Below are 27,364 nucleotides of genomic sequence, written 5' to 3'. Positions count from 1 at the left end.
AGTTTACAATCTACTCGAAGAGGCAGCAGCAAACAGAAAACCGTAGTTCAAAACTGCAAAGCACTGAGTATAAGATAGTTGTACTTTTAAATATGGAGTATCTGTCCTTGCAGGCCCACAGCAGTGATCTGAATGGGGTAGAGCCAGCCTTGCTGCAGGCAGTGAGCTTGGAGCTGGAATTTGAAGGAAGGGTGGGTGTGAGGAGGAGGCGAGGTAGTGCTCCTGGAGAGATTTGTGGAAGGAAGCAAGCAGATTGCTTTCATTGGAGGAAGAAGGTAGAGATGAGGTTGTGTGTTAATAAAAAAGGTTGAGGGTTTGAAAGCATGTGCACAACGGCTGAAAAGCTTAGCTGCACCACAGTAGACATTATGGTCATCTTTGGCAGGAGAATTTTTCAGGTGCTGTAATTTGGGCAGCAGTACATATAGGCTGAACTGAAATGGAGATACCCCTTGCCCTCCAAGTTGGCCATGTGCTTCCCCATGTAGGCCTCTTATGTTAGATCACCAAGTGCTTTAACAGCAATACACTGTACTTTTATGAACCTTCAGCACATATTAAATAAATTCACAAAGATATGCTTCATCAGTGACAAAAAAATGACAGAATTTCATGTGGATGTGGTTCCGTTTATCCTGATGTTTAATTTTTTTTCTATCATTTTCAGCTGTGTGAACTTCTTAGCATCCACTGTGTAGCCTGTTTAAGATATTTAATCAATTTGAGTTTTTTGATCCTTCACAATTTCATATGTACAATTAGTAGATATGAAATTAGTTATTAATCATACAGCTCATGAATGCCTTCCAGACTTCCTTCCTACTTACTGCCTCGAATGATTTTACTCTTATGTGTTTGGTTTTTCTACAGAGTTGATGGATCCCATTCATTCATAAAAGTTCATCCAACAGATATCTATTTGGCCCTACTATGTGCTGAGCACTGTTCTAGGTATTGAGCTCCCAGTTGTTACTGATTAGAAACAAAACTCAGTATTTCAGTGTGATAGGATTGTTTTAGCTAATGTTGGTTTCCTTATGATGCCTTTGAATTTAAGCTATTGACTTATTTTGAAATATTTCATCAATAGCAAAAAACAAACAGTCTTACTAATGCTATTAAAACATTCCTGAAAATGCTTTCGAAAGCAATCAATTTTGGTAAATTCGCCACATTGAATGTTGGTGGGTTGGTCTGCTTCTCCCACCTAAGGCCCTAAAGAACCAGAACCTCCACGAATCCACTAAGCAGTTTGGACACAACTGGGTTAGCTGATCTCTGAAGTCCCTTCCCATTCTAAAATTCCATCTTAACTTCTTTGTGCCATTTTTCTCCTGTATTTAATAGGATAGGAATAACATTTAACTTACCAAGTAGACAGAGTTGTGATGACTACTTGATACAGATGTAAGGTGTCATTCCCCCAATCCATTTTTGGGTCTTTTCCTCCCTATAGTGGCTTGGTTGCCCCCATAGTGGCAGGATGGGACCTGAGGACTGGGGAGTGCAGAAGCAGCCATGGAAACATGAGGATGTGGGGTGGAGGACATGCTCAGGTGTGCTGTGTGCAGTGGGTCTAGAGCTGTCCCCAAAAAGACAGAATAAGTAGTACCCTACAACCAAAATCCCTCATGTGCTTTGCTTGTAAAGGATAAACTTTTCATTATACCTTGAATACAGATGCCATTCCTTGTATTAAGACCCGTCTAGGGCTTCCCTGGTGACGCAGTGGATAAGAATCCGCCTGCCAATGCAGGGGACACGGGTTCGATCCCTGGTCCGGGAAGATCCCACATGCTGCAGAGCAACTAAGCCCGTGCACCACAACTACTGAGCCTGCGCTCTAGAGACCGGGAGCCACAACTACTGAGCCCGCGGGCCTAGAGCCCATGCTCCGCAACAAGAGAAGCCACCACAATGAGAAGCCCACGCACCGCAACGAAGAGTAGCCCCCGCTCGCCGCAACTAGAGAAAGCCTGCGCGCAGCAACGAAGACCCACTGCAGCCAAAAAAAAAGACCTGTCTATACAAGTGGGCCAACTGGAAGAGCATCCTGCATGCTTATGTTCTGCCTTCTGCATGGAATTTGGGAAGAAGAATGCAAGAGTATATGAAACTTAAAATAAAAAGCCTTAATAATTCAGACCTTGAGAGCAGTACCCAACTCAATAACGAATAATACAGGTCATTGAAGTTTTAAGAAATACGTTTAAGAGGGCTTATTGACAAGAGGCCCTGCTTATTATAAATATAACATCAATTTTGGGAAAACGTCAGGATAGCGTGCAGGATGTTCACATTCATATAAACGAAAACTATAGAAAATAATGGCAAAATCTACAAAGGTTGTGTCTGGAGGGCCAATTATGAGATTTTTTTCTCTGCTTCTTCACACTTTTCTGATCTTCTTAGTTTTTTAGAATAAGCATATATGACTTTGGTAATCAAAGAAAAGTTGAAGACAAAACAAAAAGGCTCAACAGCTTTTACCCAATTCAAGGCTAGCAATTAACAGATTTTGGAAAATTAGAATAATTTGCATATGGCAGGAGTTGCACTCTAAGTTACTTTAGTCCTTTCGCTGAGACTAGAATTTTAACTCTTAACTTGCCTTGTTTTGGACAGTTGCTGCAAGAGTCACAGGTAGGATTGTCTGATCCTGTCTGAGTAGCAGGAAGTCCAGTTACTGGTCCCACGGCTCATTGATCTCCAACTAATGCAACTTCAGTCTTCGTTATTGTTGCAGGCTGTTTTTAGTCCTTTGCATACAGGTGGAGCTCATTTGTAAGACTCCAGAACATAATGCATGTTTCACATGATCCATCTAAACTTCCTAACTAAAGAATTTCTACATGCTCTTCACTTCCTAATCTAGAGACTAACTCATACAATGTTAAATAGGCTTCCAGACTCTCGTTTCCCCACCCTTTGGTAATCTCTATGAAAACTTTACTGTAGGAGGAATTTTATTTCACCTTGGTTCTTGTGTAGTGCTATTCCACAGAGGATGACTTCATTTTTCTTTCATTCTTGTCATTTTACTGTGTAAACAACAAGTAACTTCTTTATCCAGGGCCAGCTTGATGTTTTCAGACTTAGTCTACATTAAACTGTCTGAGGGCAGAAAGGACCAGGAAGGGGCAAGGGGACAGGAAGGCTTGGGGAGGCCACCCAAGGACCCTAACTTACTTAAATTACTGTTTTTGACCATTTAGGTTGCCTCAGAACTGGCACGCACCCTCCCAAGTACCTAAAAATGGTGCTAGGTGGAGGTAAAGGCGGTGGGAATGCCAGGTCCTGAAAACAAGATGAGCAGACCTCAGAAGAAATCCACGGCTGCTCTATTTTGCTTATGTCCGTATGTTTATTTTCCTGGTTATGGATTGAAAGGACCGCTCAACAGCAGTGCAACAGTTTCTCCTTGTTGCTCAACTCTCCTTTCTGGCTAAACTGTAGGGGAGAGGATACATCCAGTGTGCTCTGCTTTGCTTTGCCCCTGCCCAGCCTGTGGTGGTGGGGCCCGTTGATGAAAAGCGTGTGGTCCAGAGCTGAAGTGCTGAGTTATGGTGTGGAGCAGGGGCAGTAAGACCTGACTTCAGCATGGACTCCAGCTCTGTTCGCCCCTCAGGGCGTCTCTAAGTGGAAATACTTTCCAGGGGTCTCACTGATGAATAGTGGAAAAGCAAGTGGGAAATTGCAAAGTGCTTACTCTGGGATATACCCTTCCTTAGATAGTCATTATTTTCCCAAGGTGGAAGGATGGTCCTGTGGCCACTGTACCCAATAGAGCCTGCCCAGCCATGTCCTCTGCTGGGAAAGGCCTGCATGAGACTCAAGGGCCAGGACAGTGCCAGCCCCTGCCCACAGGCCCTGGATCTTGTTCCCTCTCACCCCTTTGATGCATAGTGTTTGGACTCGAGCCAGACCCCTTGAGACCTGATCTTGGACCCTCCATGCACAGCATGCAGTCTTGAGCAGATTTCCTCAGGCTTCAGTTTTCTCATTTGCAAAATGGGGGATAATATGACCGCCATTGTTAGAACAGTGCTTAGTACGTAATGAGCACTCAATAAATGTTACCTCTTTAATTATGTTATGACTTATGATTGTGATTTATTATCTATTATCCCTTGCTGGCATCTTCCCTAGCTTCTTCCCCTAGCACTCCCAATACTGCTGTTACCAAGGCCACCAGGGATACCTCTTTCTTGCCAACGCTCATGGACAGTCTTCACCTCCTCCTCTTTCTGAACCTTTCAGCGGTGCCTACTGTCTCCTTCTGGGAGATTCTCACAGTCATGACCACCACACTCCCTCCTGTCTGGTGGCTCCTGTTCATTTGGGTCCTCATTCTCTACCTGACCTCATGTTGCATGACTTCAAGGAGAACATCTCAGATTCTTTCTTCCTTTTTCTCTCTAGGTAAACGCATCCACCCTGATGACTTTCACTGCTTGGTTGCACATCCTTCATTCATAGGTCTTTCTTGACTTTTCAGTCTAAATCTTAGGTCCATCCAACCCACCCCATTATTTTCTCTCATGGTATCCTGTTGCTTTCCTTCAGAACACTTTTCACAATTTGTAATTATGTATGTATTTGTTTTAATTACTGTCTATCCCTTGTCTCCCCCTCACCCCACAAAATTGTAAAATCCATGAATGAGACCAGGGACTGTCTTGTTTACCTGGTACATGAAAGGACCTCGGTAAATACCTGTTTGAGTGACTGTGTGTTATGTGAGGCCCCTCTATTTCTTCCTCCACTGCTCCAGCCCTGACAATTCAGATGAGGCTGGTGGGAGAGGCTGCCCCTTTGTTGTTATTCCTTCCACCCCCTGCCACCCTAGATCCACCCTCTGTGTCAGGGGGAGTCTTATGGGGTTGTGCCATTTCCCTTTTACCTCTAGCCACGGTCATCTTCAAGTGATAGCATCCTCAAAGTTAACGATCAGAAGACTAACATCAGCACCAGTGGCTAGTGCTGGGGAAGCCATCAGGATGGAACGTCCTGGTGGGGGTTGCTCAAATCCCTAAGCAAAAGGAAATTGGGACTTGATGTAGGACATTTATACCTAAGGACAAAATGTTAGTAAACTAAAATCACTTTCCAAAACAGCTGTTAGTCCATTAAACATTTATTGTGATTTGGAGGGGTTTTCTTCCCTTTTAAAATCAGGGTGGTTGCAGTTTAATGACAAAAGAGTGCCCAGCCCTGTGCTAGGAGTTTCAAGGGAGACACCAGAGAAGTTGGTGGTCTTGGCCCAATGGCCTTGCCCTCTAGTAGGATATTGATGCCACAAACCACCTTTCCAGAGCCAAGACTTCATGAGTTTGTTTATGAAGTGCCAGGAATGGACTCAATAGCATATCACGAAGAGGTTAAAACATGTTGAAAGGGACAGTTTAAACTCTGAAATAACCCTTTACATCCCACACAGGCTTGGAGAGTAACTATGTAGTATTTATCAGTGAAATGTATGTAAGATGTCAGTTACTAAGTAAGCTCCTTTCCTCTGAGTAAATCACCCATCTTTTCTTCTCCTGGGGGTGGCTCCCTTTTCACCAACAGTCAAAGACTACCACCCATAGTGCATACCTAACTGGGAATATTCAAGACTCTTTCCCCAGCATGTTTTTTCTTACATATTGGTGAAATTAGGCAGCATAATTAAACATTTGTAATGCTGCCCTGTCTATTAGGCCTTCATAGATGCAATTTTTAATATCCAGCCTTTAGACATGAAAAATTGAGACAGTCATGTGGTATCTTAATGCAATAAAGTTTCTATTCTTGTGTAGCATTCATTATTCAGAATATTGGAATAGCTTTGTGACAGATTTCTTCATTTACTCATTCCCTGAGTTTTGAAAATTCATTTTAGGGATAACTGACCATAATTTGGTTCAGTGGGAATAGAGAGTTGTTTTTTTTTTAATACTCATACTGGATGCTATCCCACACTGTCCAGATATGAGACTGTTGGTTTTTTTATTAGATAGCATTTTTACTTTTTGGATTTAATGCTCTGGGCTTAAGTGGAGATTGGTATACCACTATGTCTGCCTTACTTTCCACTCATTTCATGTAGCTCCAAAGTCAGGAGAGCAAGCCTTTGTCCAAGTTAGAACATTTTGGCATGTTGTAGATATTCTTTGCTTACTGGCTGTTGATGTTATTTCTGATAGGTTTGTAAAAATCATTGCTAAGGTGTGGCCCTGCATAATTCCCACGATTGGTAGAAATAGCTTTATATATTACTATAAAATTAATTCCTAGAAGCTAAGACCATATGTCTCTCTGAGCCATAATTCCCACAATTCATTTTTATGTCTTGAAGCTGCAAAAGTGCTCTTTCTCTTGAAATACAGGTGTATCCAAAGCAAGAAATGCTCAGAGCCTGACCATAATACAGCCTCCTCACTTGCAAATGTGCTGAGCTCCTCTCCTTAGTGGCCTCCGTATCAGAACTTCTAAAACTTTAGAAAAGGCTGTGAGGTTCACTGTTTGCTCTGCCAGCCTTGTACCACTGAAGGATGACAGTGTCCAGCATGTACACCATCATTCATTGAAAAGCACTTTCAAAGTGCCTGATGACACGTACATCAAGGTGGATGGGAGACAGGCACAGAATGGCCTTTCTAGCTAGGTGTTTCTATTGTATTGTTTACCTGATGTGATTAGAAACCTCTCATTACCATTATTAATAATTGTAATTTTGTAATCAACTATTTTTTGTTATCAATCTAATATATGCAAAAGTTGAGAGAGAGGGAGTGTGTGTGCGTGTAGAAGGATGTATCAGTAAGATTAATTCTTAAAAATAGAGTTTCTGGGTCTATCAGTTAGGATTAGGTTTGGCTATGTATAACAGGAAACCCAAAATTAATGGTGAACTATTTTCATGTAAAAGAAGTCTAGGGGTGATATGGTCACTCTAAGAACTGATTGACCATCAGTCTCCTCTTATATCCTGTCCCACCTTAGCAGGTGGTTTTCATCCTTAAGGTTCCCCCTATGGTCGGTCCATCTAGATGTAGGCCAACAGGAAGAAGAAAAGCAGAACAAAAAGGTCTCTCATCTGAGTCAGCTGCTTTTAATCTTGCTGAAAGTTCCACGGAACTCCCACTTCCATATCGTCACCCAGAACTAAGTCACATGGCCACATCTAACTTCAAGAAAGGCTGGAGGATTTCGTCTCTTTTTTTTCTGGGCAGCCACGTGCTTAGTTAAAAATCAGTGTTCTGTGGTAAGGAAGAAGAGGAGAATGGAGTGGTCTGTTCTATTAAGTCAAAGGTTATTTACATTTTTAATATCAATAGATACTGATTTTTTAAGTATGTGCCCACTTAATACTTTTGCCAATCAGTCCAAAGGTTTATTTTCCCAGTTACCAAAAAAAAAAAAAAAAAATCCATGAATCTTAATTAAAAACAAAATGTTCTCTCCTACTGTATTTGAATTGTGCAGTTCACTTGAAGCATGAGTATGATTTCTAATAAAATGAATAATATCCACGTTTTGAATTTCTAAGTGCTTCTGAAGTTTACGGCAGATGTCTTAACTTTATTTAAATCTGATACTTTATTCATTGTGATTTTCAATGCTAAAGGTAGATTTCCTTGGAGATGGAGAACCTGGGAAAAGAGTGTCTACCTCTGTAATGCTGGACTTCCTGGATTGTTTTACAGATGCTAACCTTATTCAGCATGGTTTACTTCAAAAGAGAAAATAAAGGGGGATTTCATTTATCCTTTCAAGAAGATGTATTGACAGTCTTCGATGTGTCAGGATAGAAAAAGGGACGTAGTTGTGCTTGCTTTTGCTATTTAACGCTTCCCAGTTTTTCTTCTATTAAATACTTATGTAACTTCTTCATATTTTTATGTACCTTTTCCCCCCAAGAAATATTTTAATAATTATCACCAAACATAGTGCCACATAAGAGAGAGCTGTCAGGAGGAAGGACAGAAAAGCTATAGGACTTTTTAAATGTCCAAGTGGTATCTAAATCTTAAACCGTTATTTTTTTAATATTTTTAGACCTCCTATATGGATTTAGAGAGACAAAATAAAACCTATTTCCTATGGTAAGAATACCTTACTGTAGCTTAAATTGGTGTTTTTAAAATGGTGGGTTTTGCCATATTCTTTTGGCAGCTACTCTAGACTGAAAAGCACTAAAAATTGACTACTTGCAAGTTGTTGCTAGTAGTTCCTTATTTATGCAGCCCTTGCCGGAGCCCAGGTTGGGGTCCCGGTCTAATGTTAGTATCTGGAGTGTCTGTGTGGGAACCTGCTGCCCCAGTGGAGTGAGTTGACTCTAATTTACTCCTGGATGTCGCATTCTTTCCACATAGGTGCACAGATAGCATCAGAGCAAATTAACATAATTTTCTGATTGATGTAAAGAGAACCAAAGAAAGCTTGTTATGTTTGGTAGCCAAACTGCTACACAGTGTGAGCAGAGTAGAACTGCTGGCCCACTTTATAGCACTCTAATTGATAAGTATTTCTCAAAGGGCACATTATTTGGCCGGGTGGCGACAATCCACCCGGTACTGGACGTGTAGGTGCATGTGAACACTATAGAAAATATATGCCTCCTTTTGCCAAGAATGGAAGTAGGTTATCCAAGAGGAAAGGGAAGGGAAAAGAAAATACCAATTTCGTATGTACCAGAACATGTCTGGCTTAAATCAGTAGTTGAAAACTGTAGAGCATGAAAGCTTGTAAGGTTTTTATATTTCATAGTAGAGGCTCCTGGTTCATAGTTAATAAGCTAGAAAACTAACTCTCTTTTGAAAACTTGGAGTGTATAAATGTGTGTGTGCGTGTGTTTGCTCTTGGTTCATGGGAACTGCCTAGTCCGTCTTCCTTTCCACAGGTCTGAAGCTGCTAAATACTGTCTGAAGAATGAAGAAAATGTATGTGGGAGAGCTAGCACGGAAGGAGGAGGGAACCCTGGGCTTCTGCCTACGTGACAGGTGGCAAGAGCAGTCACTGGGGCAAGGAGAAAGTCCTTGAAAGCATTTCCATCAGGATTAGATTTGGGGCAGCCCATAGGCAAGTCAAGGGGATGAGGGAGAAATTCTTCCCTCTGAGAATGGCCCAGGGCTCCCTGATGGAGATCGGGCCCCTGCAGAAACTCAGCAAACGTTCCCTGGAGGACATAAATGTGGTTTGCTCTTGTGTTTGGTAGAGGAGGAAGGCAGAAGCGACAAACCCAAACCTGCGGCTCGCTCAGCTCTGCTCTTAGAAGCAAACCGCAGCGTTGAGCAACCACTGAAAAAGATGGTGACGGATGCAGACAAAACACTGTAGAGTGACTATATCAGGAGCTTCTCCTTTCTCCCTGCCCCTCTCCCTTTATTAGTGGTTTGGTTTCATAAAGCCTATGGGTCCTCAGCAGAGCCAGGTCAGAACATTCAAAATGATGGAGCCATGCGCCTCTGCCTCTGCCTCTAACTTGTGACCTCATTTTCCTCCATCCCATTATCTTGTGTTCTTTCTTATTCATGTAGGGGTAGAGAAGAAGGTTAGCTAGAGATGAATCGCCCAGTTTTATCTGGTGCAGTTAAGGACGTGTCAGCAGTTCATAAACTAAAGCAGTAGTCTGTCAAGAACTGGAAGGATCTGAGATTTGACCCTACTGGCCATGAGACTCTTGGGTCAGAGGCAAAGGAATTTATTACTCACTGGTGACCCAGCAAGCAGCATGAGCAGCAGCATATTTTCCATCAGGTCCATCCTTGCTCCCGAGTGTCCCATGGGAGTGAGTGACACAGATGAGCCTAGGTTGATGCCTGCACACGCAGTGGGTTCTGTTAATGGGAGAGGAACCCTGAGTTTGGGGATCCTAAGTCTTTTGTAATGAGCAGTCAGCATATCTCCCCTTTGCTCTGGAGGGTGATGCTGTCGCTGTCTTTCAAGGCTGTTTACTATGCAAATACAGACATCCTTGAAAGATAATCCAGCACTAAAGGCCATTAGTACTTTGCTTGCAAGATGTGCAGATACATCAGAGACCCGTGTAGAATCGTCTCCCAACTTGAATTTGTTAACCTTATAAGAAGCTTAATGTGATTTCCTGTTCTATCCACAAATTAACCTCAGGACTTGGCTATCTTTTTCACTTGGGAAGACTGCTGAGGTCATGGCTGTTTGAAAGAACCTAATGAACTTGTTCCTGGAGAAACAGGTATATTGGGTGATACTATTCCACGTAATGCTGCAGAGAGTCTGAAGTGTGTTACTTGAAGCTACCTTTGAACCTAAAAATGGCTCAGCAACATCTGTTCTTGGGTGTTTTTCCTCCCTTGTCTTGATGTGAGGGGATTAGTTTCAGTGGGCCCCGTACATACGACGATTTGTTAAGTCTTAGGGAAAGACCTAGGACCTGGTTGTGCTATGAGCTCACACACATTTCTTATTAGCAAATGAACAACCTAAGGGGGAAGAGTTAGAAACTTCAGGAAGTCCAGATGACCAGCCCCAGGAAGTTGGGGGAGAGAATCTGAGGGCTAAACCTGCCAAGTCAGACTCCGCCAGGGAGGCGGTTGTAGAGCCCAGGGGTCCTGATCCTCAGAAGTGGCTTTGGAATCACTGACAGCGAGTGTGGGGGAACCTGGAGCACTCTGACACCTGCTGGGTGAGGCGTGGGCTCACCCCCGACTCTCCACCACACACTTAGAGTCGCTTATGTCTTACAGACTCTTAGTCTCTTGTGTGACTGTCCTTGCCAATGAATATTATTCCGCCTGCCCTTTGGGTGATAGATTAATATCACCACTGATGGTAGTGCTTCCAGTTTCTTAAGTGCTTTCAAGCTTACCTAGCAGTGTACATGAAGAAGATTATAGCCTGGTACATATTAGTATTAAAATACTGCATTCTTGTCATGGTTTTTAGAAACACTGAGATTTATCCCATGCATATTCAACCCACTTGGAATAGTGCTAATATTAACTTGCACATTTGAGAACATCCCAGATTATAAATTAAAATGTATCCTAGATTATAAATTAAAATACGAATGGCTCAATCAATGTTTACTTCAGAAAAATGGAATGAATTCCTGGCTCTTTGGTGAGTGGAAATGTCCTCTTCTTTCTTTATTTGATCACTTCATGTGGAATTTCAAGCTGGCTGGTGCTCATCTGTGCATGTAATTGGCACCCAGGAGTGTCCTGGAATAAATGGTTGATTCACTCAGCATTTAGTAACATCATTATATTGGTCATCAGTCACTTCTGCATCATGTGGTTTTAAACAAGAAGAAATCTTGCAAAACCAGTACAGTGAAATGCTGCACATGCAGGTGAGGTTTTCAGGTAGAGGGAGCAGTGCCTTAGGAGACTCCTTGTTAACTGAATTTCACTGGGGTGTGGAGCGGAAAGAGGGTACTGTAGGCCGGAGTCATTTTGCAGAATTGACTGTTGTACTCTTTATTCCCGTAAAGAAAAAGTCCATCAGTGGTGTGTTTGCAGTAGCCAACATGAGATACTCTGTTATGTGGCATTTATTTTCTTTTTCTGCTTATTTCACCAGTAACACCTTGATTTTTGATGACTATTAGAATAATTAACACTGACACTTGGAAGGTAGCCTGCTTCCAGATGCATATACACGTGTCTGTTTTGTAAATACTAGCCCCTACTTTTTCCTGCCCTAGCTGAAAAATATGCCTCCACCCCTACCAGTCTTTCCAGGGTGTGGGCCCATGTGTAACTGTGTGACTGTGCCCACACACTGGCATATATTTCAGAGCTACCAAAAAGAGATTCGTTGCTCTTGAAATAACAAGACAAAAAAACCATTTTTTCTGAACCAGAACATCTGAAGAGCTGGAAACAGTCAATGTTTGTATGTGTGACGCTAAAGCCAGTGAATTCCATGTGAAGGGAGGGATTGTAAACTAAGAACAGAAAGGCAGTTTTCCTGGATTTCAGATGTCAAACTCTCAAGCTGTTGAACTCACCCACTCAGCACTTCCACATCCACCCTTTTAATGTGCTTGTATTTTCAATGATTTCTGTTTCTGCGGGATTTGATGCCAGAAGACAAATAATAAAATAGCATGCATATGAAGGCTTGAAGCAGTTTTCTACGAGAGTTTTTGATTGAGGCTAAACAGAAGTAACCTGATTGTGCTGTCAGTTGGCAGGCAAAAGGCATCGTATTTTAAAATTCACATAGTTTGAAAGCAAGCTAATCTTTTCTGGCTCAATAATAAACTAATTACATGTTTTAAATAGTATAGAGCTGAGTCCCTGTTTCACATTAAGCCTTGAAATAGCAAGGTCCAGGGCAAAGCAGACATTTGCCTGATGTCTCTGGCTTCAGGACCTGTAGCAGGGTGCCAGCTATTGGGGGCTTGAATAGGCCTGCCAGGGACAACCAGGTAAACTGGCTTGACTCAGTTATGGGGTGATGGTCCCTGAGCACAGAGGCCACCAGATGTGCCTCTGAGGAAGGCCTGGACACTCAAAAGTTTAGGGCAGTGATCTTGTTTGGTCGTTCCCTAAAATAGTGATCCCAGGTCAAGGTAGGACATGTCCATAGTGTCCCTTTTGGGGAGTGTCTGAGAAAAGAAGGCTCATTTCTAAAAATGATCCAGTTCCAACAAGGCTTGTTTCATAGCTAGTGCTTTTTCCACCTTCCCCGCCCCCCTCCCCCCACCGGCCTTTCATAGTCCTAGGGACCACGTACGGAAACTTAGAGCTGGGAACACTTAATTCAATGGCTGGTTTGTGTAGTCTTGAAAGCTTCATGTTCCTTGGTCACTTGTGAATGGTGCCTGTCTCCTTGGGCATTTCAATGACTTTAGAGGGACACACAGTGCAGTGGTGAGAGCTTTGCTGTAGGAGTTAGCCTTGGGCTTGATTTCCGGCACCACCACCTATAGACAGTCACTGTTTTGCCCCTCAGTTTCCTCCTGACAGGCTTGCCATGAAAGTAAAATGAGATTAGATTTGTCAAGCACAGAGTTTTGGCCCTGGTCGGCACCAAACACAGTAAGTTCCTTCAGATTGCAGGTGAAGTAGACTCTATTTTGGATTTCTCTTGTTGCCCCTGTGCCTGCTTGGAGGAGACTTAGAACCAGATGTGTTATCTGTGGTTTCAAGGATGCCTGTGAGCGCTCTGGGCCCACCACATTACCAAGTAATGGGGGCTCCATAACATCCTGAGACAGGTGGAGAGTCATCTCTATACCCTGGACAGACCTGAGACCATTCTGTCGAGCCCTTGCTCCCCCGAGTAGCCCACTTACCATCCTTCTGCCCATCTGTATAATATTATAACAGAGAACCTTAAGCCTACTTACTAGACTGTATCATCTTGGTTTTGGAAATTCAGTTGTATAATTGAAGTTAAAACCTAAGGCTGAGACTTGTCAACTTTAGAACAACCTAGATGCTATTTCACATTTTACAATGGAAGCTTACTTCCATCTTTTCATGTTGAGGATCATTCATTGGTGTCATGTTTTATAACATTTCATTTTAAAGTATAATTCAGGCCTATTTTGTGGCTGCTGCCCCCTTCCATTAATTCATTGATTAGAGAAATATTTTTGAGCACCTACTATGTGCCAGCCCCATGCTAGGTGGTAAAGCTATAATAAGACATGGCGTCTGGTTGTAAAGAGTTCAGTATGTGTTAGAGGAGACAGACTTCTATTCCTCAAGTTGTAAAGCAAGGCAGACAAGTTGGATGGATGGATGGATGGATGGATGGATGGATGGATGGATGGATGGATGGATGGGTGGGTGGGTGGATGGTAGATCTTACCATCCTCTGTGCTTCCTGCACTTCACCACTTCAGTTGTCATGGTAATCCAGACACTGGGACTAATGGTGTTTCTGGGTGGTATTACTATAACATGTCAAGGCCAGGAGATCTGAGTTGTCTCAGCTTGGCTGTCACCTCCTAGCTGATTGAATTCAGGTATACCTTGTATCTCTTTGGTCTTCAGTTTCTTTCACTGTAAAGTTAAGGCTGCTTGTTACTAGATGGGTTTCACAGCCCTCTCCATTTTCCACAGTATTAACTTTTTACTGAACTTCCTGCCCTGATGATCACTTACATAATGCCATGAAAGTGATTAGACTCTAATGTATTCCTGAATTCTGGATGTGTATTCCCAATGCCCTTTTATTCTCTCCATTTCCACCCACAATACAGTTTCAAACTGGAAAAACTTGCAGCTTTGTTTTTTTTTAATCTAAGTGAAAAGTATGTTAATAATAAAACTATTTCTGTTCCAATTTGTTCTACTTTGCAGAGTCAGTTTCAAGAAGGTGCTGAAACTTCATGGTTTTTAACCCTTTGACACATCCATTTTGTGTGGCTAGTCCTGCATGGTCTTAAAGGGGAATTTAAGGTGTGTGTTTGCCAAGCTCCTTGTGGGAAGGGGAAAAGATTCAATCACATCAGGATTTAAGCCTGGAGCAAGAGGGCAGGGGTGGCCAAATGCTGCAGCTTTGACTTGCTTTCTGGAGACTGTCCCTCTGTTGACTGCATGCCCTTAGTTGCTGCTTCCTCTGGTGGTGGGGAGGAGGACACGGGTCTGGAAGCAGGGGGTTCGGGGGGTGGGGAGGGTGCTGCGGGGAGTGGGTGTGGGCAGAGGGCGCAGGGCTGCCAGGGTTCTCTGTGTGCCGGAAGTGCAGGTTTGGCTGGGAGGAATGGAATGTTCCCTCTTGCCCTCCAAGAGCAGAAACAGCTGTGGAAGGGCTTGAAAAGATCGCTAAATGAAAAAAATTAAAAAGTTAATATGAAAATAAAACCCACCCTGGAAAACCCAACAAAACTGTCTGTAATAGTGTGGTAGCTCTTTAAGAGAACTTTCTTCCCATCTAGGATTTCTTTTTCAATTGGGGACAGAACAAATTGTCTGCCTAGCCCTTCCTCCCCTAAGAAAGCTTCATGTATCTTGGCTTGGGTAGGAATGGGTTCATTTTGTTGATCACCAGGTTATTATTATTTTATTCCTCCAAATGAGGGGCCAGAACCTGCTGCTTACTGCATGAAAACGTGAAACAAATGTGAGTTTTCCAAGGAGACCTCTGCGGGTAGAGGATTATTGTCAGCAAATTTAACAGAAATCTTGTTTCTAGCTGGAAATGTAATCCTTCAGCCAAATTCCTGACATTATTTATTTTAGAACGTCGTATTTTTAAATAAGTCCCTTAATGGTTTGAACTTTTAGTGTTTTAGACAAAAGTAAGACTGGAGCTAGCCTGGACCTTGTCTTACACATCAGGGTTGATTGTGCAATCCTGTATGTGAATGTTTAAGTTTTCTTCTCTGTCTGAAGACAGAGAAGCTGGGATTCCATATAGTCGGAAAGAGTAACTCACAAGTCTGTTTTATGCTATTGTACTTTGCGTACTTGCTTTTGAACAAGTTAGCCCCAGAGTAGATAAAGTGTAGTAGAAGAGGATAAGCCAGCTAAATGTCTAATGTCTAATAAGAAGGACCAGCCCTCACACTTCTCCCTCGGATGGTGGCACTACCTGGCCCTTTGCAGTATTCCCTCCCCCTACCCCACCCAGGGTCTTTGCAGTGAGTGCGGTGATGTAGTGTTTTGTACAGTCGAGGAAGGAGAAACTGTGTGATTGTTACTGAGGCAATCTGCATATGTACTTTGCTTCTCAGGGAAGTTCATTAAGTAATACTTTGCTGTATTCTTAACAATGGAAGCGAATAAGTACCTCAGGATTGGGTTATGGCTTTTTCAGTGGTTATTTTTATGCAGTCTATCTTCCTGGCATTTTGTTTGAAGGACAGCCTTTTATAAAGGGGATTATGTGAGGTTTCATGCTAATTTGGGGAAGATTCTGAAAATTACAGGGATCAATTATGGTCCCAGCCCATTCCTTCTTCAGCCTATATCATCAGTTCCTACTTTTGGAGAGTCCACTTACCCTCTTTTCTGTCCACGTCTATCCATGCTGGGTAGAGAAGTGGCACAGGGCAGAATGGGTGACCATCTACAAGGCAATGCAAGGTCAAGGACCCTTCCCCTTACCTTTTTTTTTGCAAAGAAAAAAGATACCTGGACCCCAGTTATTTGATAAATTACTCTAACTCTCCATTTTACTCTGTACATATAAACACAACTTTAATCTGTGAGCCCGATTCTCATCCTTGTCTTCTGAATGGTGGAAACTTGGACTTAAAGAACATCTGCTGTGCACCAGACCTGGGAAGACTGGGAATCATTATCTTAGAGTCTCAGCCGGTAGAAAAGTAAGGGGGAAATTCCAGTGATTCTCAGCTCTAATTGCGCATTAGAATAATCTGGGGAGCTTTAAAGATGTACCTTCCCAGTCCTTACCCACACCAGTCTCTATGAGTGAGTACTTAAAGTCTCCCCAGGTGATTCGAAGAGGCAGCCAGGACGGAAAACTGATGCATAAGAGAAATCAGGGCATCATCCAGAGAACTGCCTTTGAAAGAGCCTGTCATTATAAATCAGAGGCATCTTCCCAGGCCCTCTCCTGAAGCTGTGTGTCTGTGTTGTTCTGCTATGGCACACAGTCCCCTGGGTCTCCCCAGGACTCACGGTTTCCATTGGGCTTTTCACGTGACCTTTATCATCTCCTGTTCAGCAGTTGCATATATTAGGATTCAGGCCTTTGGCGGCCTCATTTTGAACTGTCGGTGCCAACAAGTCAAAGCAAGGAGACCTACTTGAAATGCTGGTTCTGTGTGCAAGGTAGATGAGTACTGGATTTAAAAGCAGTGCCTTATAGATCGTCCCCACTGAAATCCCTCGTGAGGACCAGGGCAATGCCTGCAATCTGCTTGATGGGAAGCAATGCGTCTGGCTTGGGAGTTGACAACCATAATTCATTTTGAGACAGCAAAAAGAGAGAGAGAGAGGGAAAGGTAGAGGCCTTTAAGAGTTAAATTACACAACTCCCTTTTTTATTTTTAAAGTCAGTGGATTCCTTGTTGCTGTTGCTGAGAAAGATAAATTGATACCACATGTTGCTTCCAGACAAAACCCTCTCTGTGTTCCAGGGGAAGCACATGCAGCTGGTGTCTGGGTTAGTGGGCAGTCTTTACAAGGTAAACATGGGTTGGAAGGGGCTGGAGCGGACATAGGGTAGCAATAGTTGGGAAATTACCAGCTACTCCTGAGTGGCACAGCACCTTTGAAATACTTTTAAGAGTTTGAAATCTTTTCCTGGAAGGAGCCGCCCTCTCACCTTCTGGCTTCAAGTATATGATGCACGGAAAACAGTAAGTGAACATTTGTGATGTCACTGCTTCCGTACGTGGGATCTGACAGTTGAGAGCCTCTTTTGTGCTTGGCACTCGATGAGTAATTTGCATGCGTACTTTCATTTAATCTTCCCAAAGATCCTAGAGTTAGACAGAGAGGGTGTTTTATCCCCGTTTTATGAAAGGGGCAGCTGAGGTTAAGTCAGTTGCCCAGGGTCACAGGACACATGCCAGGGCCACGACTCCAGCTCCAACCTGGCTGACATTGAAGCCTGCCTCCCTCCACTGGCCACATTAAATTGCATGTGTGAATTACCCACTTTGTAAATATTGGTGGAATACTTATTCATTTCAGGCAGCTTCTCTCCGACACCTAATCTAATCTAATCTGTTTGGGGGTCCATCTGTCTTCACAACCAGTTGGCATAACTGTAGTGACTGTGCACTTTAGCATTAAGGATAAAGGTATTTTGCATTAAGAGACTGTCTTCATTATAGCAAGAAAAAGAATTACCGGATTCTGATGAAGACAGTCGTCTTTTATGCTGATTTCTTCAAGGAGGGCCAAGCAAAGGGATCTCCAGGCTCTGGCCCACGCGGCCGCAGTCAGCCCAACTGTGAAATGTGAGTTCCGTCAGGCAGCCTCCTTCATGTACCTGCACATCCCTCCTCGAAGGATTAGGCCACTAATGGCAGCTGCAGTCACACAGGACAGGTTCGCCAGCTCTGTTACTAATTACACTTAAAGCATTTACTGCCCCAGTGCAAGCCTTGCTTCAGTGTAAATCTTTTTGTAAAAGAGAAGATTGACAGAAGAATACTCTTCGTCTCATTTTTATCTCTGCTCTCTCTTCAGAGACATTGTGTTACAGTTGCTTTCAGGGTTTTCTACATCTTTGGGCCCAAGTTGGAAAAAAACTGGCACATTTGTCTCTGACAAAAGTTTCTTCCTAGAGATGTTTGGTTTGCTGTAATTCATCAATCTCTGGATTTCTTAGTAGTGGATTTAAATAACCAGAACTATCTACAGGGTTTTGGGTTGGGGTTAGAGTAATTTATTGGCTCCTTTAGTAACCAAATGTGATGACAGAATGGCCTGAGTTCTAGCAGTGGGAGTCTTGGTTGGTTATATTTACCTTATCACCTTAACCTTAAGGAAAGCACACCCGGCCAATTAACAATGGCCTGCCTCACAATGTATTTCAAAATGTGTATTTAGATGTAATTAGAAAAATCACTCTAGTCCTATCAAACCATTCCTCCTTTACTGTCAGCTCTCAACCCCCAAACTAATGTTACATCTTACAAACTTAGGCTATTTGGTATGACAGATGAATTAGTGGAAAACCATAGAATATTTTTGATGGTAGTTTTATAGTTTAAAATGCACACAGTACATTGGAAACTAATTTAGAGCCCCCAGTGAAGAGGTCTTTAGAGAACTTAAACTACAGATCATAAGAAGATTTTATAATTGGCTTGTCTCTTTTTATAAATTCCATGTCTTCATTCCTGGGATTGAGGTGAGGGAGGGGCGGTTTGAAATCTTACAGAAATCATATCACCATTAACTTCCGTTATCAGGGAAGGTGTTGGGGAAACGTTGTAGTTCTGATATTTTCTCTGGCATTTATTCACCTTTTCCTGTTTCACCGAAATTTGTTTAGAGAACCTGGTAATTAGAATCATGACCTATGAGGCAAAAAGGCAGAATACATTTCTGGTATCTGACCATATTAGGGTGAGGGGCATTTGAGCTAGAAATAGACAGGGGGGCCATATTGACTGGCCTTTGTCAATGCCCCCCCCTTCCCCTTCAGATTATGGATTTTATAAATGGAAGGCTGGGGACTGTGAGGATGGTGGTGACACAGGGTTTTGTTTGCGTCGTTTTAGTAATGGAACTGGAAAAACCTGTCCGAGTGTTGGGTTGTAGGTAATATGCCTTAGGGAGATGTATTCTGCCACTAGTATCCTCTAAAACAAGAATTGAGCGAAGATTGGACACTGAAGCTAATCACCCATTTCATAAGTTGGGTTTTGTTTCAGAATCTAAGGGTAGTTTGTATTGGTTTGTATGGTAACCACTGTCCTCTCTTTAGGATGAATGCTACGATGGCCACCTTAGTAAAGAAACACAAATGTGGGCTATAGGATGAGCCTTTACTTTCAGGCTTGCTCTTCTAAAGACTTTCTTTTAAAAACATCTTTAGGAAAGACCTACCAAATTATTACCCTTAACTATTTCACAAACAAAATTATAGTCATAGGATTTGTGCCTTTGTGTCCTTCTTCTTTCTTAAATGTTTCTTTTTTTAGATGTTAGCCCATATAGCACGATGACTTCTGTCTAATTTGGTGACAGACCTGGGAAAGGTTGCAGAGGAAGCATTGGAGTGGAGTTGGGAAAACAAGTTTCAGTTTTGGTTCTTATAGACACTAGGTGTGTGACCTTCTGTAAGTTATTTAATTTCTCTCAGTCTGAGCCTTCATATATATGATGAGGGCACCAACTTTGCGGGTTTACTAGGAGGATTAGAGACGAGGAATCTAAAACCTCTGGCCCAGTAACTGACGGTGCTGTAGTCAGGCAGGCTCTCACTCTTCCCTCTTGCAATTAGGGACCTGGGCCCTGACAGGCTGTGGTTCTGGTCCTCCGTGTGGGTATTCCAGCCCCTTTACCACAAGCCCCTACAGAAGCTTAATTTCTCTCTCCAAATTCTAACCAATGGTAGCTTGTAATTTTATAAAATTACACACATACATTGTTGGGGTTTAGAGTTGTAGAAATAGATGACCATTAGAAAATCCATAGAGAACATTTTGGAGGTCTCTAAAGTGTTTCATTTTCTTTCTTACTTGGTTTGGAATTATGAGACTAAAAATGCATTAAAAAAAATCTCCAGATGCTTTTTAAAGGGCGGGGGATAACTGGGTACTTATGATTGGTCATGGTTAATTCTGGGTGTTGGTATGAACTCTTTCCAAAATCTAGAGCAAAGGGGGCTGGCCAGGGGAGGGGTAATTCGGCTAGTGTCTACATTGCCCACACAGAGCTTCAGGACCACCCTGTTTTTTCAATAAGAAGCTTGAGTTTAAGTTTTTAGTTAATATATCTAGTTGTCTGAGTACTCAGTAATAGAACCACCTTGCACTTGCCTGCTTTTTGAACCCAGCAGAGTGAGTTTTAAGAGCATGCTTCGTATCTTTATTGAGAAGGTGTTTTACTTTTTAAAGACATGTGATTTCTGAACCATTCATAGAGATGCCATTATTCTTTTAAAAACCATAAGAGTAAAAGGGAAGCAGGATATATAGTCTCATGGGCAACATTTGTCTCATCAGATACTCAGCACGTTGCCTGTTTTCTTCTCTCAAACGTGTCTGTGCGGCTGTCGTAGAAATGCCGAATTATGACCCATGGTTGCTAATGCTCATTGCCCAGCCGGAGCTGTTGGGCATCCTTGCATGGGAACATATACACGGGAAACACTCTATTTTGGGTTATTTACGTATGGTGAAATCCTGCTCACTTTCTGTGTTTTAAAAACATTCTGGTAGAACACATGTATTTGTATCTTCTACATAAATACAGTTGGTGATTGCCAATTTTTTTTCAACTACAGTAGCTTTTAGAATGGTTTGTATTTAATAGACAGCAGCAGGCAATATCTTCTGTCTTTTTAACTTGCAAATAAAAACTCATCTGGCCTGCAGGTGCTATTCCAGGTGTGGCAAATACCATCAACTCCTCTCTTTTACTGCACATGAGGCATTTTCAGATTAGAATGAGCCCTCCCCAGACGATGACCCTATGCTTTATAATAGCAGTAAGAGTACCCTGACTTGGTAGCGTGACTGGCTCCTGAAGTATGTTATCATATATCATCCTTACGTCATCCCTATCAGGGAGGGACGGTTTGGATGTTATGGCTGTAATGAAGAAGAACTGAAGTTGTTGCAGACAGATTAAACGATTTGCTCAGGTCACATGGTTGGTCGGTGGCAGAGATAGGACTGGATCTGGGTCATCCCTGTTAACTGGGCTTATCTACCAAGCCAGGATTCTTGCAGGATGGGTGCAGTTGTGAGGTTTTCAAGGATATCTTGCCCTTTTTCTTTTCTTTTTTTAAATAAACCTTTCAATATAGAATAGTTTTAGATTTACAGAAAAGTTACAAACCTAGTACAGAGAGTTCTTGATGTTAGGTATCCACATCAAGTTTCCCCTGTTGTTAACATCCAATATTAGTTTGGTACATTTGTCACAACTAATAAACCAATGTCGATACATTATTATTATTAACTAAGATCTGTGCTTTATTCAGATTTCCTTAGTTTTTGCCTAATATCCGTTTTCTGTGCCAGCATCCCATCCAGGATACCACATTATATGTAGTCGTCATGCTTCCTTAGGCTCCCTGTGGATCTAATAGTCTTGAGGAGGACTGGACAGGAATTTTAAAATGTTCCTTATTTGGGATTTGTCTGCAGTTTTTCTCATGATTAGACTGGTGTGATGGGTTTTGGAAGGAAGACCACTGAGGAAGGTGCTGTTTTCATCACATTATATCGAGTGCCTGTTATCAACCTGACTTTGCCCTGTTGTTGTTGATCTTGATCACCTGGCTGAGATGTCAGGTTTCTTCACTGTAAAGTTACTCTCCTCCACCTCCTCTTTCTATACTGTACTCTTGGGAAGGAAGTTATTGTGCTCAGACCACATTGCCTTGAGGAGGGAGTGTCTGTATAAATTATCTGGAATTTTTTTGAATGGGAAACTTGCCTACTTCTGTCAACTCAGCAAATCCTACTTTACCATTTTGTTCATATGCTTGTGAGACAGGTGTGAAATTGTGGCAGGAGGAGATGGAGTCATAGAAAGGATAGGTAAAAATTCGCACCAGTTCTGGGTTCATAGAAGTGGTTAAGAAAAGGTAGATGCTGCCTCTGTACTAGAGGAGGAGGGGACCAAAATAGAATAAAATAGCCCCCTAGGTGATTAATTATCCTTAGAGAGCCAGGGAGGTTTATTGCAAAGTGCAGGGAGAGATGGTGTGGTAATACATTATAAGTGTGAACTTCAGTATAGGAAGTACAATTACAGAAAGGACAGTGAAACTTGGGAATTTAAGAAAAACAATGTCAGGGAGCTCCTACATCCCCAGCATCTCCTGGATATGAAACCATCTCCCACCCTCTAAATATGGAACTTGCCATTTTCAATATTGTCATTTAATTCCAAGCCAAGCAGGGTCATGCAAAGCCTTTTTTTTTTTTTTTCTTAGCCTCTGAGGTTGCTTTAAAAAATGAGTCTGATTAGTAACTGTTTCTCCTGGGTGCTCAGTTTGGACCATTCTGGCTCATCTGCATTGTCCCTTCTCTCTCTGCAGAACTCTATCCGGCACAACCTGTCGCTGCACAGCCGGTTCATGCGGGTTCAGAATGAGGGGACCGGCAAGAGCTCATGGTGGATCATCAACCCCGACGGGGGGAAGAGTGGGAAGGCGCCCCGGCGGCGGGCCGTCTCCATGGACAACAGCAACAAGTACACCAAGAGCCGGGGCCGTGCAGCCAAGAAGAAGGCAGCCCTGCAGACCGCCCCCGAGTCAGCAGACGACAGTCCCTCCCAGCTCTCCAAGTGGCCCGGCAGCCCCACGTCTCGCAGCAGCGATGAGCTGGACGCGTGGACCGACTTCCGCTCACGTACCAATTCCAATGCCAGCACAGTCAGCGGCCGCCTGTCCCCTATCCTGGCTAGCACGGAGTTGGACGACGTTCAGGATGATGACGCGCCGCTCTCCCCCATGCTCTACAGCAGCTCGGCCAGCCTGTCCCCCTCCGTCAGCAAGCCGTGCACCGTGGAGCTGCCCCGGCTGACCGACATGGCGGGCACCATGAATCTGAACGACGGGCTGGCCGACAACCTCATGGACGACCTGCTGGACAACATCGCGCTCCCTGCGTCCCAGCCGTCGCCCCCCGGGGGGCTCATGCAGCGCAGCTCCAGCTTCCCATACACCACCAAGGGCTCCGGCCTGGGCTCCCCCACCAGCTCCTTCAGCAGCACGGTGTTCGGCCCCTCATCTCTGAACTCCCTGCGTCAGTCTCCCATGCAGACCATCCAAGAGAACAAGCCAGCCACCTTCTCTTCCATGTCGCACTACGGCAACCAGACGCTCCAGGACCTGCTCACGTCGGACTCACTCAGCCACAGCGATGTCATGATGACCCAGTCGGACCCCTTGATGTCTCAGGCCAGCACCGCTGTGTCCGCCCAGAACTCCCGCCGGAACGTGATGCTTCGCAGTGATCCAATGATGTCCTTTGCCGCCCAGCCTAACCAGGGAAGTTTGGTCAATCAGAACTTGCTCCACCACCAGCACCAAACCCAGGGCGCTCTCGGTGGCAGCCGTGCCTTGTCAAGTTCCGTCAGCAACATGGGCTTGAGCGATTCCAGCAGCCTCGGGTCAGCCAAACACCAGCAGCAGTCTCCTGTCAGCCAGTCTATGCAAACCCTCTCGGACTCTCTCTCAGGCTCCTCCTTGTACTCAGCTAGTGCACACCTTCCCGTCATGGGCCATGAGAAGTTCCCCAGCGACTTGGACCTGGACATGTTCAATGGGAGCTTGGAATGTGACATGGAGTCCATTATCCGTAGTGAACTCATGGATGCTGATGGGTTGGATTTTAACTTTGATTCCCTCATCTCCACACAGAACGTTGTTGGTTTGAATGTGGGGAGCTTCACTGGTGCTAAGCAGGCCTCATCTCAGAGCTGGGTGCCAGGCTGAATGCTCACTGAGGAAAGGGGAAGTGGGCAGAGCAGGTCAGTGCCCAGTGCTATGGCATAGTAATTACAGGGGCGGTGGGGGACGATGGCTTTCATTTACATGGTGCACGGTAACCTGGCTCCCAACCAGTTCGTTCTGAGTTGTACCAGCAAAACAAATAGGGCTGTCAGGTGCCCCTCCCCACAGTTTGCTGACAGCTCAGGAGTTTTACTGCCAGTAAAAAGAATACACATTCAGAGGTTTCATTTTTCTTTGTATCCAGTCACCCTCGCTGACCTATGACACAGGTCTCCCTACTGGATGGATGGATGAGGATAGAAGGGATGGGAGGAAGGGGACCTTAGGCCACGCAAACATCAAGGTTAAGGACCCAGCCAAAGGACTTTCTTAGGCTCTCAGGTCCAGCACTGCCATTGTCCATCTTCGATGCTACCGTTTCTATATCTTTTTTTTCCAGCAAAGTAACAATTTTTAGGTGCTTCTAATTTTCCTGTAGACTATGCTTTCTGGACTCTTTCATACAGGAGTATTTCCACCAGAAGCAAGATCTGTTAGCTTCTTCACCATTAGTACTAAGCATCTTTATTAGCACTCAGCATCTAAGCATTTAAAAGAGCAAAAAGAATTAAATTGAAAACAGAAGTTTTTAATGTCAGAGAGCACTTACTCATGTGCTTCTTTTTCCCAACGTATAAATGATTTCAGGTTCCAAACAGTGACAAGAGTTGTGAATGGTGACAGAGATTTTTTAAATTGTGGCATTTTAATTCTGTTGGAACCAGAGAGATCATGCAACATGATGTGGCAAGAAAAGAGAAGCATTTGACTGGAATTGGGAGTTGAGGGTTCAGTTCCACTTCTACTGCTTTCTGGTTGCTATTGGGAGTGTGTCACTTAGCCTCTGAACCTCAATTTCCAGTTTTATAAAATGAGGATAATAGCTTCTGTTACTCCACAGGGTTATTGCAAGAATCAAATGCACTGAAGTGTGTGAAAGTGCTTGTAAAACTGCGGTGGGCTGAAGTATGTACGGTGTTATTAGGTACACATACTGACTGACACATGAGTAAGCAGGGAGCCCAGAGAGGTTAAGTGGTCTGCCCAAGGTCACACAGCTGGACCCAGAATCCCTATTTCTGGAATGGCTTGAACCATAATCATCCTTCCTAATTATCTCTAGATGGTAAAAATGAGAAATGCTCTGAACCGGAGCCAGAATAATAGGTAACATACAAGCTTGCCCCAGAACTCTCCTCTTCAAGTAGTAAGATGAGCACTGGGGTCTTCTGCTATAACACATTTGTACCCCCAGACCCTCCCATGTTCAGGGGCTCTTTTCTATGCCCCAGTTCCTTTTTTTTTTTTTTTTTTTCAATATCAGCAGGCTACTTACACTCTTCTTTAAGTGGTGTGAAGGAGAAATGGGATTCAAAGCCATGAAAAGCTGAGCCTTGTTTAACCCTCTGCCCTGGTGAAGGAATTATAAGGATCTCCTGTGAGGAGCTCATCCCATTCGTGGGTAGCTGTCGAAAGTGGAATGTCGAGAGTGTTGTGATGCTCAGCTTCTCCGCTTTCCCAGGCAGAAGCAGGTCCCTAATGGCACTCAGACATCTGTTTCGAGTCATTTAATAGCCCTTGAGACAGTAAAAAGACTGCAGCAGAAGCTAGGAAGGGTGACACACTTCTGTACTGCCAGAACTCGGACTGGTGGAGACTTGCCTTGAGAAATTTAGATATTTGGCTTTTAGAAGAACAGTTTGTCTTCCTTTAAGAAGAGGAATATGATTGTGGCTTCTGAAGACACAAGTAGGTTTTAATTTTGGTTTGGTTGTAAGGAGTCCACTTTCTAGTTCATTGAAAAGAATAAGAGAAGAAAATGTGCTATCAATTTTTGTCTTATTTTTCAAGTGTAGGTTTTCCTTTTAATTGAATAGCAGACTTTTCTTGTGTGTGTGTGTGTAATTCTAAAAGATGGTATAAAAATATTTTAAGGGAGATTTAAATACTTATGTTTAAAAAATATATTTAGTGAATTATTATTTTGATAATAAATAACTACTTTTAAGATTACACATTTTATTATTATGCCCTATTGGAATCTTAGGGTCATTTAGTCACCTTTTTCTCAAAATATTTTGGGTGAAGTATTTTTGAGGAGATATTTCTTAAGTAAAAAATATGAAAAGTCACCAAATTTTCCTGAAAGTAAACCAGCTCGGTATGACCAGAGCAAGAGAAAGAAACATCCTGAAGACGGTGAAGGGCTTTGAGGGAGTCTGGTTTCTGGCTTTAGGATTTCCATTTTGCTTTGGAATAAATTGCTCCACTAAATAGCCAGGAGCATGTGTGGCCTAATGTATATTCTTTACTTTTACAGTTAACTTGTGGCTATCGCTTTATTGAAGATTCTCCTGGGTTCACAAAACGGGCCTCGGGTCACAGTCTCAGAATTCACTTCTCCCAAATTAAGCGCCCCAGCTTCCCAAGACTTGTTCTATAATGACTTTCTTGGTTTGACTTTTTTTTTTTTAAGCCAGTAGTTGAGGTATTCTCTAGACTCACTTCCTGCCTTGCTAACTGAAGGTCATGTGACCCTGAGTGGGCGCCGGAGCAGTTCTGTCCAGTTGACAGACAGTCTTGCTGGAGAGCTGTGGTGAGATGCTTCTCTGGAGGGGTGGGTGTTTCACACACGTCATTCATTTTAGACCACATGTGAAATCCTTTGACCTACGGGTCTATCTGTAGAAAACTGTACCTCTTTGTGAGTGCCAGCTACTGGGGTGTGAAGGGCACTTGCTTCTCTCAGGCAGTGGGGAAGCTTGGTGTGCATGTGTACAGATTGGCAGCAGGCATGGCTGTGAGCAAGTGTGGTGGTTTCAGGGCTGTGCCTCCAGTAAGCCCTCCTGAGATTGACATGTGTCTGTTCGCGCAGGAAAGCAACGTCAGTTTCACTGTAGTTTTGATGTCAGAAGATGCCTAAGTTCACATGCTTTTTCGTTCATCTTCATCTTTCGGCATTTGGAGACCCCATTAGGGAGCAGCCCCATATTTAGTTGCGTTTTAAACAACTTTATGATAAGGATTGGAAAATACTAACTAGGAAAAGCCCAGGGGGAGAGGAGAAGAGGTAGTTCTCTTCCTGTCTGTGCCACTGGCCATGTCACTGATGAATCTCTTAGAATAGTAGGTTTCTCATCTGTCAAAAGAGGACAGAATCATAGAGTTGTTTTTGTTTTTGTTTTTGTTTTGTTTGTTTAACCAATAAGATTTATTTTGTTTTTTAAATTGAAGTGTAGTTGCCATACAATATAGTGATTCACAATTTTTAAAGGTT

At 43.2% G+C, this 27,364-nt stretch overlaps 1 protein-coding gene across 1 annotated transcript in view; it reads left to right on the top strand.

The window, feature by feature from the left end:
* FOXO3 (forkhead box O3) overlaps positions 1 to 27,364 on the top strand; it is a 119,338-nt gene that overhangs the window by 76,036 nt on the left and 15,938 nt on the right. The window contains 5 exon segments of the mRNA XM_061207485.1: positions 22,630 to 22,898; positions 22,900 to 22,991; positions 22,994 to 23,038; positions 23,041 to 23,090; positions 23,092 to 24,065. Of these exon segments, the coding sequence (XP_061063468.1) occupies positions 22,630 to 22,898; positions 22,900 to 22,991; positions 22,994 to 23,038; positions 23,041 to 23,090; positions 23,092 to 24,030 (1,395 nt within the window). The 3' untranslated portion in view covers positions 24,031 to 24,065.

The sequence above is a fragment of the Eubalaena glacialis genome, chromosome 12 (assembly GCF_028564815.1).
Source record: "Eubalaena glacialis isolate mEubGla1 chromosome 12, mEubGla1.1.hap2.+ XY, whole genome shotgun sequence".
Classification (NCBI taxonomy): domain Eukaryota; kingdom Metazoa; phylum Chordata; class Mammalia; order Artiodactyla; family Balaenidae; genus Eubalaena; species Eubalaena glacialis.
This window is presented reverse-complemented; position numbering and strand designations above follow the sequence as displayed.